Here is a 13998-nt window from a genome sequence, read left to right on the forward strand (position 1 = left end):
AGCCCAGTATCCTGTCTACCGACAGTGGCCAATGCCAGGTGCCCCAGAGGGAGTGAACCTAACAGTGATCAAGTATCCGAGGGGTAGCCGTGTTAGTCTGAAAGGTGCCACAAGACCCTCTGTTGCTTCTAACAGTGATCTCTCTCCTGCCATCCATCTCCTCCCTCTGACAAACAGAGGCTAGGGACACCATTCCTTACCCATCCTGGCTAATGGGCTTCCCCACACATCTGGTCCCACCCCTGGCGGGGTCTTCTGCTCCTGGCGTGGAAAGAGAACTTATTTGTATGGCGAGAGGACGGCTCTGTGGTGCTGGGTACTGCATGGATACGTAGCAAGAAACAGTTGCTGGAGAACGGCAGAGCTGTTATCCCTCTTTGACAGGCAGGGAACGGTACCTTCATCTCCTGTCTCTCAGGCCGGTGCTTTTAACCACAAGCCCGTTGCTTGGACCCTGAAACCGGGGCTGCATCCCCTCCTAGGCCGCAGGGTCATCAGGGGAACACTAGCGTGATATTAACATTGCTGCAAAGACAGCAACTGCGTTCCTCCGCCCCCCCCCCCCCGAAATACACGCGTTTCCTTTCCTTTCCTTCTACCAAACGCACAGCCGACAATATTTACTCCGGCTTCTGGCCCTGGCCAACATCCGTGCGCTTTCTGCCCGTCCTCGTAAACAACCCGTGCCTCCTTCAGGAACACAATCCATCAGCCCCCCTTCGCACAGAAGATCAATGACGCTTTGATGGATGCCCAAGGAAAAGCCAATCAATCAGGGACTTATCGGTTTATGATTGCTTGGCCCCATTATCAGTGTGTGTGTGTCATACATTATTGTTAGTCAAATGGAGGATCCTAATTCATAGGTGAGGCATGCCCTGTGCTGTTAGAGGGTCAGCTGACACCGGGAGTTTTATACCAGGTCAGCTATATATCTGTTGATCTAGAAAACTGGCTCCGAGCTGAAGCTAGCTCTGAAATTTAAAATTTACCTTCCCCCCTCAGGGAATTCAAAACTTGAAGCCAGTGGAAGACGCACAGTCACTGCTCAGAGACCTCTATTTGGAAGCACTCACCTATGTTTTCCCAGCATGGGGGATTTTTATTGGGTATGGAGGCGGCTTCCACGATACTTCGGCTCCCAGCGAACCATCCTGTTCTCCTCCCCCCTTCCTCGTTTATTAGTCAACCTCTCTTCAGATAAATCACAATAAAAATGAATGATTAAATTTGCCCCCAACGATTATTTATTTGCTCTCGCCAGGAACTTGTTAAATGGGTTCCTGCAAGACGGGAGGTGGACAGGCCTAAGAACGCAAGCGGATGGGACAAGCCAAGGGATGGCCGGTCGGAGCGTAGGAAATACGGGAAGTAGCAAGTGAGGGCGTCGAATGAAACGCGGCCATCCCCACTTGAGCAAAGCCACCATTTGGGGAGAATGGGTTTAGCCTGGTTCATGCTGGACAGCACCAGCAGAACTTAGGGAGGGACTGGCCCCTGTCCAGGTCCGTGCACATGCTGTTACTGCTGTGTGTGCAATAACATGCTTACTCCCAATGACTTCCCCCCCGGGGAGCTTTGGCTGCAGGAGGAGGTCAGGATTTTGCAGGTAACTTAAAAGAAAATCATCTGCGCAACGCCATCCATTTCGATGGCCTGCCACAATAAACTAGGTTCATCCCTGGCACGGGCCCCGGACTTGCACCACAGATGAATTTGGCCCAGAGTCAGAGATGGTGCACAAGGCCCAAGGACATTGCCTGACTGGGAATCAGATGAGCTCATGGTCTCTGTGCGTATGCAAGCGGCAGGGGTGGGGTGTCGTCTGCCAGGGTAAAACACTGCTCCCCGGTACCATGGTGTCAATCCAGAGTGACTCTGTGGAAAGCAAAGGAGTGACTCTGCATTTACACAGGTGCAGGCGCAATCCAGATCAGCAAGCGAGCGCTATTTTAGGAGGCCCATGGAGAGCGTGACACGGGGCGCTGTGTAGGACCCCCGCTAGCTCAGACAGACAGCTAGATGCAGGAAAGACTTGCAAAGCAGCTCTTTAATTGAGGCAGGGGGTGCACACCGAAGAAGAGGGAGGGAGAGGTACATTCATTTGCAAGAGGAAAAAGAAAGGGGGGGGGGGGCGGACTGCTGAATTTGGAGACCACCGCGGCTGCCCCATTTTCAAGCTGATGGGATTGTGAGATCATGTGAAACTGCGGTATTAATATTTATTCCATAAAGCACGCGGCTCACAGCTTTGCACCATTCTGCCGCGCTCTGACCGCAGCACCAACCCTCAGGCACAGCAACACAATTTGGAAACAATGTGACGGAAATGTTTAATCTGCTTAGCCCATCTGTGCTGCGTATTTCTCCAGCGCTCCCTGAGAGAGCCGCCTTCAAATCTCCACATCGCCTTTAATATTCTCCTAAATCACCTCCCCACTGCACTTCAAGGGCCATTGCTACAATATCACAGGTTCATCTAAAGTGCACCGGGGTGGGGGGGGCCCCCCCGAAGAACAGGGGGATGGTGGGGGGGAGAGACAGGGTGTTGCTTGGGCTATTTTTTATTTCAAAATAATTTCCAGGGACAGTCTTGCCATGCCCCTTGGAAAAAAAAAAAAGTTATTGTGCTTTTGCTGGAAGGTGATTAGTGAGACTGTTTAGAACCAAACAGGCTGGGATGGAGGAAAATCATTTCCGAAGAATTGTTTTTATTAATCTCCTGCCCGGCCGCTCACGTTCAGGCCCCGGCTTTCGTTCGGGCCCAATCCTGCTCGCAGTGGACTCCACCAGCCCCTGCAGGCCTGACCCCTTGGGCAGAGAACGCCCGCCTAGAGCGGTGAAAAGCACCGGGGACTGGGAGTCAGGGCTCTCGGGTACCAAGCCAGGTGCTGGGAGGACGCACGGTCTGGTGGTTACAGCTAAGAGTCAGGACGTCTGGGTTCCACTCCCGGCTATGGCACAGAGTTGCGTGCCTCGGTTTCCCCTGTCTTGTAAAACTTGAATGATCCCAACCCTCCCCATACCTGGGGGGAGCTGAGGTTTATTTACATAATGCATGCACAGTGCACGGCGGAAGAAAGACGAAATATGAGACAATCGACTTTTTTTTTTTTTAAAACACACCCATCACTTCCATATCAGGTGGGGGGCAGCTGGATGCAGGGGGCTCGCTCGAAGCCTGATCCTGAGAGATGCCTATCTCCTTCGACTTCCCACCAAAGCCTAGAGAGAGCTCAGTGCCCCGCAAGCTTAGGCCCCTCACCTGTGGTCACCGGGGGGGGGGCTGGCCTCCCTCTGAAAATGGGGTGAAACTGGGGGCACTCAACATCTGCCGGAAGTGCTTGGTGCCCCTGGCTCATGGAGCTGGGGCCACGCGTGTGCACACGAGGTCCCATTCTGCGTTAGCCCCCCCCCCCGCACCCCAAACCTGCCTCCGGCTGGGAAAAGAAATCGGGCTCCCTTTGAGCTACTCTGCGCATTCAAAGAGCGGAATAATGGCACGCTCAGCACCGCTCGCTGGCAAAGGAGGGGAGCGGGGTGGACAAGGCGTCCCAATTGTGGAGCCTCCAGCCCGCCGGTGTTACATCATCTGCACACATAGGTGTTGCCATGGCAGCTGCTTATAGGTTCATTTCCTGGATCCCCCGAGGGGGGTGTCACAGCCGGATCCACCTGCTCTTTACCCTACCCTCGGTGGGGTCATAGTAAGGTCGCCAGAATAAATGAACGCGGGTACTAATGATCTGTTTGCTGGCTGTTTATGCTCCGTGTGTCAGGGGCACTCACATTTAGAGAGCTCATTATGGCTGCAATTAGACGGCACCATTGCTAGATATTTAACTCCTTTTTCTTTTAAATTAGCATTTTAATAACGTGCTTTGAGCAGGGGAAACAAAATGACCATTTTTCACGGCCAAACTTCTTAGCTGTAGGTGTAACTTTCACGGTAAAGTTGGGAGGGAAGCCAGGCAGGAGCGGTTGGTTCCCCTTCCACCTTTCCCCCACTTCTAGTCTCCCCTCCCCATGAGGGAAAAAAAATAATAAAGGGAGAGATTTTTATTTGCTTTACTGCACACTCGATTTCCTCAATGTGTTCTGCCGCCAATTAGATTCCGCTTGAAAGTCCCGAACACTGGGGCCTGATGAAAATTAGCAGTCACCGGAGTTAAACTTTGTGCGTGACCTGTGAAGACGGCTTGAAATAATTGTGTGTGTGTGTGTTTGTGTAAAAGGATCCATTTATTTCAGATTCCCCCGGCTGAAAAAAAGGAAAGGGGAGGGTGGGGAAAAAGAAGAAAGCACCCATTAGAAGATCAGTGCTATCAAAATATCTTTATAAGGTAACCCCCAGGGCCCCTTCCTTTCAAAAGGTCACTGCAATTATTTCTGTTTGGTTCATAACTCTTCTGATCATCTTATAAGACTGGGTGGGGGGAAAAAAAAGGAAGAAAAAGAGGAGATAAGGCACTACCTGTAATTACTGATCCTAGAAGGGAGAGGGATGGAGAATTTATAAAGGAAGCTGGGGACTGGGAAACTGAATGAGATAGAAATGATGCTACAGGGGGAATTGGGTCTAGAAGTTTAGCTTTCAGGAACTTGAAAAGGCCCCTGTTTTAGTCACATGTGGTTTGAGCAGCTGAAAAGTACAAAGACCAGTAACAAATGGGAACATTTCCCTCAGTTCCCAGGGTCATTTTATGATGGCCGTTTATTTCCTTTTAATTTGGGACCTTAAGCTAAACATCATTTTGCAGACGAGGAGGTGAACGGGACTCCAGAAAATGTGTTGGTGTGGGAAAGAGAGATGTTTGTCAAGTCTGTATGTGCACACACATACAGATAGAGAGCAGTGCGTAGGAGATACTTTTCGCAGTTAGGGTTGGAAGGATGAGATTATTAGTGGTAAATGTTGGTAAACGTGAATTTCACCGTACACACACAATCCGATGGGAAAAAAATAGCACCAACAAAATATACAAAAAGGGCCGAATGAGAACATATTAAAGTTTGATTCAAGGCTATTCACTTTGTCTATTTGGACGTCTGATGTTGACAATTGGTGTGCTAATGGTTATAAACCTTTCACCTTTTTAATCCCAACATCTATGGTCATTAAATAACCGTCGGACCTCCCCCAGAATTTCCTGTAACTGTGAAAATTGGGGGGAAAACCCGACCCAAACTGAAAACAGTGCTTAAAAAGAAACATTGCAATTATCTGTCAAAATAAGTGAAAAAGGAAAAGGAAAACTTGAATTCTGCCAGGTCTGTGCATTTTATGCCTCTGTAGGAGATGGGACAAAAGCACGCATGCGAAAGTGGCTTTCAAAAACGTATTCCTTTCCTACCCTCTTGGAATCCCACATCCAAGTTCTGCCTGAGATTTTCTATTCGGACACCGGGCTCACAACTCTTTCCATGACAACAGACGGGAGGGGATTTCAGAGCGACAGGAGTTTGGAGGTCAATAGTTGAAGACCAGGAGTTAGGGATCAAAAACACTGGGAAGACTCCCCCCCACACACACACAGTTGAAATAAAGATGATCTTGGTGAACTAGTGAGGAATCAAAAAAGGGGAAAAGTGCGAGGGGGAACTAAAGCAAGAAAAAGGCAGCTTTTGTGAGAACAATGGTGCAAATGTTTACTCTTCTGTATCTGCTCAGTTGCACCTTCGAAGCTGCTGGTTCATAAATACAATACGGATGGCATAGGCTATAATTTGGTGATAGCTACCCCAGGACATATCTAGATACACTTCTGTTATTTTAATTAAATACTGCATTATGGTTTGTGACAACTTCATCGCTATAGCGTAAATGAATTTGGAATTAAAGTCTTATTTAGGCATCCAGCGTATCCCCCACCCCTCCATTTCTCAGTTTTACAAAGCAAAGGGCTATAAAATCAAGATGTTTGTTCATTTACAGATGGAGCAGTGTGGAAAAAAAAAGGGGGGGGGGAACACACTTTAGAAGCTGACTCTGAAATACTCACGGCTTACGAGCATTCTCAGACAGGGGAGAGAATTCTTTTGATCATAAGTGGGCTACGCTGAGTATTAATTGTGTGTGTTTATTCTTATCTTTCAACCCGGGCTCCTCTGAACAATTATACTGATGGCCAGGGGATTTTTTTGCCTCTTTTGTTTAGTAGTTAATAGACAGCTTTTAATTTTTAAACTGTTGATTTGTTACTGGTACCGTACAGTAGAAGTTTTTGTACATTTCATTTGTGATCAAGGGGAGCGGAGCCGACTGAGTTTTTTGGGCAATGGATAGAGAGGCGTTATGGCAAAGGCAAACTTATTTTATTCCCGGGAATGGGAGTTTCAATGCCATCAATCTATTAACTTCCCTCTAATGAAACTAGACTATACGTGACATTTTGCAATATCACTGCTTTAAATGTTACCACATCAATTGGCTTAAATGTTACCCGCGCCTCATGAACCGGGATATGGTTTTATAATTCTCTCTCGCGCTCTCTCTAACAAACAGAGATTTCCACCGATATTTTACACTATCATTGGAAACAACAATGTAGGTTTAAATATAGGTGCTCAACAGGCGACAATTAAGAAAAGAAATTTACAAATAAGTTTTGTGACACTTCAAAAGGGGGTTTCCCTCCATTGCCTATTTGACAAATCAATGTACGTTTTAAAGTGTTTATGATCTATTTTGTGTGTGTGTAATTTGGATTTCACACTAAATATTTCCATTGTCCAACTTATTGTTGAATAACCGACAAAACAGAACAACAAACCAACCCTCACAGGAGGAAAAAAAAAATGACAGCCGAGTCATGTGAAAGTTATTGTCAAAGAAAGATGGGTCTGAAAATGACACCCTGCTTGAATATTTTTCTGTCTTGGCAACCCCAGATAAAATGTCCCCCTCCTTTTAAGAAATAAAACCGGGAATCTGTAGACATTTGTTACATTAGAAACAAAGCTTTTTCGCCACACATTTTAAACAGGGCATCTGAATGAAATGTCACCCCCACCCTCTTTGGCAGATTAGCAAAAGGTTTATTATTAAATCTCTGTCAAATAAAGGCAGAGTTGACTCGGGAGAAGATGACGGTTATAATACTGGCTTCAGAAAATGGAAGGAGTGTCACACTTAAAGACACAAATTTCCTCTGTAATATATTCGAATGGAAACCTCTGAATCCAATACTACATGGGCATATCTAATAAATTCACAATATTTCAGCCTCAACAGCCTACAACGGTTAGTTTTAAAGATTTATGTGGTAAAAAATTACTCCGTGATGAATATAGTTTATTCTGTGCAGTATTGGAGGGTATAAGGAATTAAGCTACTGTCTTTAAACAGTGAATTTATTATTACCTCTGTCAAAGATGAAGTCTTTAACAGCATTTGTTATAAAATTCAGCACAAAATAAATGGTCTGAATATTAAAAGGAGGGGGAAAAAATGCCGGAGTTTGCAAATGCACTGGTGGTTCTGAAGATGAACCCAAGACCGCTGCTAAAGTTTGCACAGTTCTGGGTAAATTCTTTGGTACGCTCCTGGAAAATGGTCATGTTCAGACTTAAAGGGAGGCTGGTGTGTGTAAGATTTTGATCTCCCTTGCAGAGGCGTAAATGCATAGCAAAGAACACACTCCGATCTCGCTTATATCAGGGGAACCCCAAGATCGGGGATGAATTTCTCCTCCCAGCGACACAGGCGAACCTCCACGGAAAGGAGGGAAATTTTTGCTCCTGGGGGCAATCACCGCAAAGAACATACTCTGATCTAATCTACACCAATGCACTCCAGAGTAAAGGCCAGATCCTGCTCTGTTTGCTCTTCACGGACGCTGGAGTAAATCCGCAGCAACTCCACTGCAATTGAGAGCGGACTCTAGCCCTGTTCCAATACCTGCTCTGTGTAGGATGATGGGGGAAAAAAAAATCGGGATGGGGAGGTAATATTGCCTATCTAAGACAAAGCCAGACTATCGGGACCCTAGGTTAGGATCCAGGATAGGTGGGCAGGTGGGGGGTTGATGGAGGACAAATGCAACGGGATTTGGACAGCGTGTCCCAAGTGGAAATGTCGGGGGGGTTTCTTTCTTTCTTTCTGGGTTTATAATAAATGGCCGCTGGGCAGCGGGGGCATCATAGATGTACCATTGTGCTGTCTGCTCGCAGGTCGAGTCAGCCTTTTGTCCTCTTCTGGAATGGGTGTCCCCTCATTTATAAAAATTACCTGGGAGGAATGAGGCTGCCAGGGGTTTGTTCTAGACGATTGGTTCCTGTCTTGGGGGGGGGGGGGGGGGGGGGGGGGGGGGGGGGAGGAGGAATAGCCCTCGCCTGAATTTGACCGGTGTATGACCGTTGCCTTCCAGCTGACCCCAAATCCCGTCCCCATCCCTCCTCACTCGATAGCCTCCCATCGGGGTTATTAATGGGCGCGAAACCCCATCATCGCCATCATAGCCCTCCGTCATCACAGCACGGCGCACGGCGGCTTGTTAACACAGGACCGGGGGCGGTTTTCCGCTTCCCCCTCCCAGCCCACAATAAATACGTGGGCGGGGTGGGGGGAGAGATTTGCAGATACCATTCCCCTCCGGTTAGGTCAGAGGTGGATAATAGCTATTTGACAAGCAGCAATCAGGTTCATTGTGCCATTCAGATCCCCCCCTTCTCCCCCCGCGCCCCCACCCCCACAAAGTACAGTTGCTGGAGAGTGACAAAAAGGGCCACTAGATGTCACTAAACGCCTCCTTTCGCTCCGGGGTCCAAGGAATAAAAACATCCCCCCCCCCCAATACACTTTCATTTCAAGCAATTGAGAGAATTAACTTCTCCGGTTTTATGGGCTGCGTGTCACATCCAACTAAGTCCACTTAAAATAGGAAGTCTCACAGCGCTCAAATAATTATCATAACGTACAAATCACCCGGCCCGGGGGAAAGAGGGCCGGCGTCCTTTAGCTGCCGGGAAGAGGGTAGGGAAGCGGAACCTCGCCCGTCACGCGGCCCAGATGTGCTGCACAATGGCACCGGGACGGCCCAGGGCCCGAGCGACGCTGCAGATTTGGTACCAGCCCAGAGAGGTTCCAAGCGGTAATGGAACCAGCCCTGGCAATATTCACAGCACCGGGGGTCCGGTGAAGGCCCCTGCAGCACTCCCGGTGCCAGAAGTGCAACAACAAATCTCTGGCCTGCGGTACCAATAAGACAGCCAGCTTTAGTACCGGCACGGGCAGCGAAAAGGCCCGGTGCTTGCCGAGCCATGCCGGTGCCCTCCTGTTGCAGATCAGGCGATGCAATCTGAACACCTGCAGGCTACGCCTGTCCTGGGGATTAGCGGGCACCGGCGCATTGCCGCTGGACTCCTTCCACTTCCAAGGGGCATGCGGGGACGGTGGCATTCCTGCCAAGCACAACGACACGACAACAGCTGGAGCTCGGCAGAACCCGGATCGGCAGAGAGAAGGCCCGGCTTCCCTGCCCCATGCCACAGGCCTCTGCACATTTCCTTTCTAAGGGGTGCGCGTGCTTCTGCTGAATTCAGAGGGAAGGGACCTGACACACTGATCTGCTTAGCGGCTCACCTTGCTGCTTCAGGTTACTTACGGCCACGACAGACTGTACAGATAATTAGACATGTGGTCGGGAGCAGAGAAAACACAACAATAGCAATGCCCCTCGCCCGCTTTAGTGCCTTCCAACCAAGGAACTCAAAGCACCAGGCACATGTTAATGAATCAAGCCTCACCACCCCTGCTGGAAGGCGAGGAGGTAGCAACAGCCCCAATTTGCAGATCCAGAAACGAAGGCCCAGAAAGGCAAAGTGACTTGCCCAGGGACACTTAGTGAGTCACTTGCCAGAGCAGGGAATATAATCCCGATTCCCTGAGTTACAGTCTCTTGCCCTAATCCCTAGACTACGCTACCCCTTTGTGTGTGTGCTCAGTGGGGACCCAGTTTCTACACCCCCTCCTGGAAACTCGATCAGAGCCGTCCTGCCCCGGTGCCCTGCGCTCCAGAGCTAAGATTGAGCGTGCTAGTCAGCTACCGATGTCCGCTAACCCCCAAATCACTTTCCCCCCCGCTGTCGATGCTCGAAATGTCAGACAGGACCCAAGCAGCAGCCAGCATGTGTTTCAAACACACCAGATGGATTTTTATATTAGCTACTATTTCATGTTCAGACAGAGCGACCGCACCACTAAAACGGAGTTTGCTTCGATGAGATTAATTCTGGGGAATTAATTGGGACAAGATTGAAAAGGAAATTAAAACGCAGCTGAATGAACAGGCTTCTCAAACACCTTTTTTCTCCCCGCCCGTCCCCGCTCTCCCCTGCTTAATTCCGACTCGGATTCTGCTGTGGTCGCGAGCATCCGTCGAGAGAAGTAATTTACGAGAGGGAGGCTCTCAGGACCAATTGGTTACGTGTGAGGAAGTCAGCGGAAGAGTCACAATCTGGAGCCACCGAAGAGAGTTAAAACCCCGCCGTGGCTCCGAGCTGCATTCCCTGCGCTGGGGCATGGGGGCGGGCGGAGGGCGGCAGAGGCCGATCCCCAAACAGAGTCCATAGAAGAGAGGCCGGGGGGCAGAGCACCAGGCCGAGAGTCAGGACCCTGACTCTTTCGCTCCCCATGCACCCCGGGGTCTAGGCGAGGTCAAAACTCCGGCCGTCTGGCTTGCGCGCCCAGCACGACCGTGGGCATGTCACTTCCGCTCGCTGCGTCTCCGCTTGCTCGTCAGCAAAACGGTGGGTCAGACCCAGCATAGAGCAGCCCACAATGGAATTAAAGCCTCCAGCTAACCCTGTTAAAACCGAGGTCTCCTAGAAGCGGAAAGTCAAAAGGGGGTTCTCAAAAACGGGGGCAGAGCTAAGAAGGGAACTCCATAGGTTCCTCTAGGATCTCGGTGTTCCACTGGGTCCTTATGCTCATCCGGGCGAGACCCTGGGCGAATTCCTCTGGCTTAGAGTCAGGGCTCCACGTGAACTCCTGAGTCGTCTCCAGATCAGCCCGGACGAGGTTATGCACAACCAGTTCCTGGGGCAACGAGAGGGAGAAACAAGCGGCCAGCAACTCCCACACGGAGCTCCCCTCCTGCACTCTGCATTCTGCTTCTTAGACGGCGCCCATCACCGGGATATCAGATCACTCGCATTTCCACCATAGGAAATAGCCAGTTGTTAATACCCAGGGCAATTCAGATCCTTTGCTTGGATAACTTGCATCTGAAGAAGTGAGGTTCTTACCCACGAAAGCTTATGCTCCCAATACTTCTGTTAGTCTTAAAGGTGCCACAGGACCCTCTGTTGCTTTTTACAGATTCAGACTAACACGGCTACCCCTCTGATACTTGACATCCTGGACTGAGTGGCGCTCGTCCCCTTTCGAGAACTTTACACACAGTGGTGAGTCCACCCCCCGTCACAGCTGCCCGGCAATAGGCAAGGGTCATCTCATTGTACAGAAGGGGAGAGTGAGACGTAACCAGCAGGATGGCTTGGCCCAGGGCCCACAGAGAGAATCAGTGGCAGACGGGAGATGGAAACAGGAGTTCCTGTGCTCAGACTGCACCTCCCTATAAAAACCACCCAGCCGGCGTAACTATTAAAAAAAAGAAAATGGGCCAAACTGAGCACCCTAAACTCCCAATGGGAGCTGGCAGGCCGAGCCCGGCTCCTTCCAGGATCGGGCCCACAGGCAGGGTCCAGTAGCGTGACACGGGTTCAGGATTCCCATTGGAAGAGGGAGTTTTCCCCGGTCTTGCAACCACAGCCCTGGAGCTGCGCCTCCCTTTCAGAGCTGGCTAGGCCCGATGAACAGCACCAGAGCAAAGCCTGGCACATCTGGGTTTTGCCCCATTAGTCACAGAGGGCCTGGTTTGCAGATTTCACCGGTGGAGTGCGGGGGCTCGGGTCAGCAGAACCTCCCGGGATAGACTCACGTGCTGGGCAATTGGACCAAAAAACCCCCGCCGACCCATCCAGGCCCGATGGGGAAGGCTCCGTGGGCCAGGACGGCAACCTGTTGGCGGAGCCAAGAGAGGATGTTCTCATTCCTGGCCGAGGAAGCCTTTTGGAAGTGACAAACTTAACACTGCCGGAAACTGGTGCTTGAGTGATGTGAGATCCAGGGAAGGGGCTGGGAGCACCCTGCCTGAGTCATGAGTCCAAATCACAGACCAGGCCCCGCTGTGCTAGGCGCTGTACACACAAAACGCCCCTTAAGCTGTTCATCAGAGGGTGAGAGAGCCATGCTCTTCGCACGCTCCAGGGTCACTATGAACCGGACCCGGCCTACCACCGTAGCTGGTGCCCATCCCGCAGCCACTTCCGGGCCTCTTCTGAACAGGAAGAAGCAGAGAGGTCGCTTACAACCCCGCTCCCCGCCTTAGACAGGAGCCTGACTCCATCCCCCTTCCCCCACGGGCACGTTCAGTACAATGCACACAGTTAATTTATTTACCTGCATGCGCCTGACAAAGAAAGGCCTGTGCACACCTGGCTGAGCAACTCAATTACCCCTGCAATTCTGGAGCACCACCACACACAGACTCCATTATGGAGAGACATCTTGCCCGGGGGCATTTTAAATACCAGGCGCTTACGCCTGGGACAGGGGAGGAAGCATTACAGAACAGTACGAGCCAAACGGGGGAGGGGCGGGGAGTCGGAACTGGGCTCTCCTCCCAGCCGTGGGAGGGACAGTTGTCCCGTGATTCGAGCACGGGCCTGGGAGCCAGGACTCCTGGGTTCCCTTCCCCGACGTGCTACTGACTTGCTGAGGAAACGGCCATGCTCCGTGCCTCAGTTTCCCCACCTGTGAAATGGGGATGATGGTACTGACTTACTTCAGAGGGGGATTGTGAGGTTTAATTCACTCGCGTCTGCAATGTGCAGACAGGAGGCACTACAGAAGGGCAAAGGATCATTACTATGCATGCCCACCCTCCTGCTTTCTCAGAGCATTGCAGAATACGGTTGGCCAGGAAGCACCATCCGGGTCTGAATCTACCCTGGATTCAGTCCCACAAGCTCTTAGCAAGTCGCAGCGCCTAGAGAAACCTGGACACATCAATCTCTCTTTGTGCTACCAGCCAGCAACAACCTGGGCTCCCTTCCAGGTGTCAGCCCAAGTCCTTCCATGACTCATTCTCCTGGCTGCGAGGCACAGGGGGAAGGCTGGGCTGCAGTCATTTCACATCGCTGCTCATGCTGTCTTGTTGCTGCCGCTGACGGGCATTCAGATATTGCAGTGCTGGGGTAGGGGCATGTAAACATCTAGACGCCGATGTGACTTCCACATCTGGCCCATTAAGCTCAGAGGCCATGAATCCGCCTAGCTTTGGAGCGGTGTAACTGTCGCCTACCTTGCTCAGGATGTAGATGAGATCCCCACGCTGGAAAGACAGCTCATCCGGCTGATTGCTGCTGCAGTCCCACATGCCTTGGTAGTAGTTTGCATAATCTCTTGTGCGGAGGCCTAGAGAGGTCAGAACAGTGGACAATTACCAGAGGGGATTGGTTTCTAGTGGCCACTAAGAACCCATTCAGCAGTGAGCCCCAACGAGAACAGCTGGAAGAGTTCCAGTATTGCTTGTTGGAAATTTTGAAAAATTTGTTTTATTAAAAAAGGTGAAATTTTCCAGTTTCACTAAACATGGAAAGAAAAAAAGAAAAGTGGGTTCAAAAACATTATTTTTGAACCAAAAAGGTTTTTGAAAAGACAAGCCCAAAAATAACGAGGAGTCCGGTGGCACCTTAAAGGCTAACAGATTTATTTGGGGATAAGCTTCCGTGGGTAAAAAAACCCACTTCTCATGTGGCATCTGCAGAAGTGGGTTTTTTACCCACGAACGCTGATGCCCAAATAAATCTGTTAGTCTTTAAGGTGCCACCGGACTCCTCGTTGTTTTTGGGGATTCAGACTAACACGGCGACCCCCCGATACTTAAGCCCAAAAATATTTACTAAAAACTGAACTGAAAAATCGAATGGTTT

General features: G+C 50.3%; 1 protein-coding gene across 4 annotated transcripts in view; it reads right to left on the reverse strand.

Annotated features, from left to right (window-relative positions):
* The window catches only part of SKAP1 (src kinase associated phosphoprotein 1), a 232077-nt gene that overhangs the window by 5160 nt on the left and 212919 nt on the right, over window positions 1-13998 (reverse strand). For 2 of the 4 annotated variants that reach the window (XM_065577994.1, XM_065577993.1), the window contains exons 11-12: window positions 13368-13480; window positions 1348-4261 (exon numbers count right to left, since the gene is read on the reverse strand). In XM_065577994.1, the coding sequence (XP_065434066.1) occupies window positions 4169-4261; window positions 13368-13480 (206 nt within the window). In that variant the 3' untranslated portion in view covers window positions 1348-4168. Of the gene's footprint in view, window positions 1-1347; window positions 4262-13367; window positions 13481-13998 lie in introns of those variants that run through there. The other 2 variants (XM_005301890.4, XM_042844521.2) reach the window with 1 other exon arrangement.

This window comes from Chrysemys picta, chromosome 24 (assembly GCF_011386835.1).
Source record: "Chrysemys picta bellii isolate R12L10 chromosome 24, ASM1138683v2, whole genome shotgun sequence".
In the NCBI taxonomy this organism is placed as follows: Eukaryota; Metazoa; Chordata; order Testudines; family Emydidae; genus Chrysemys; species Chrysemys picta.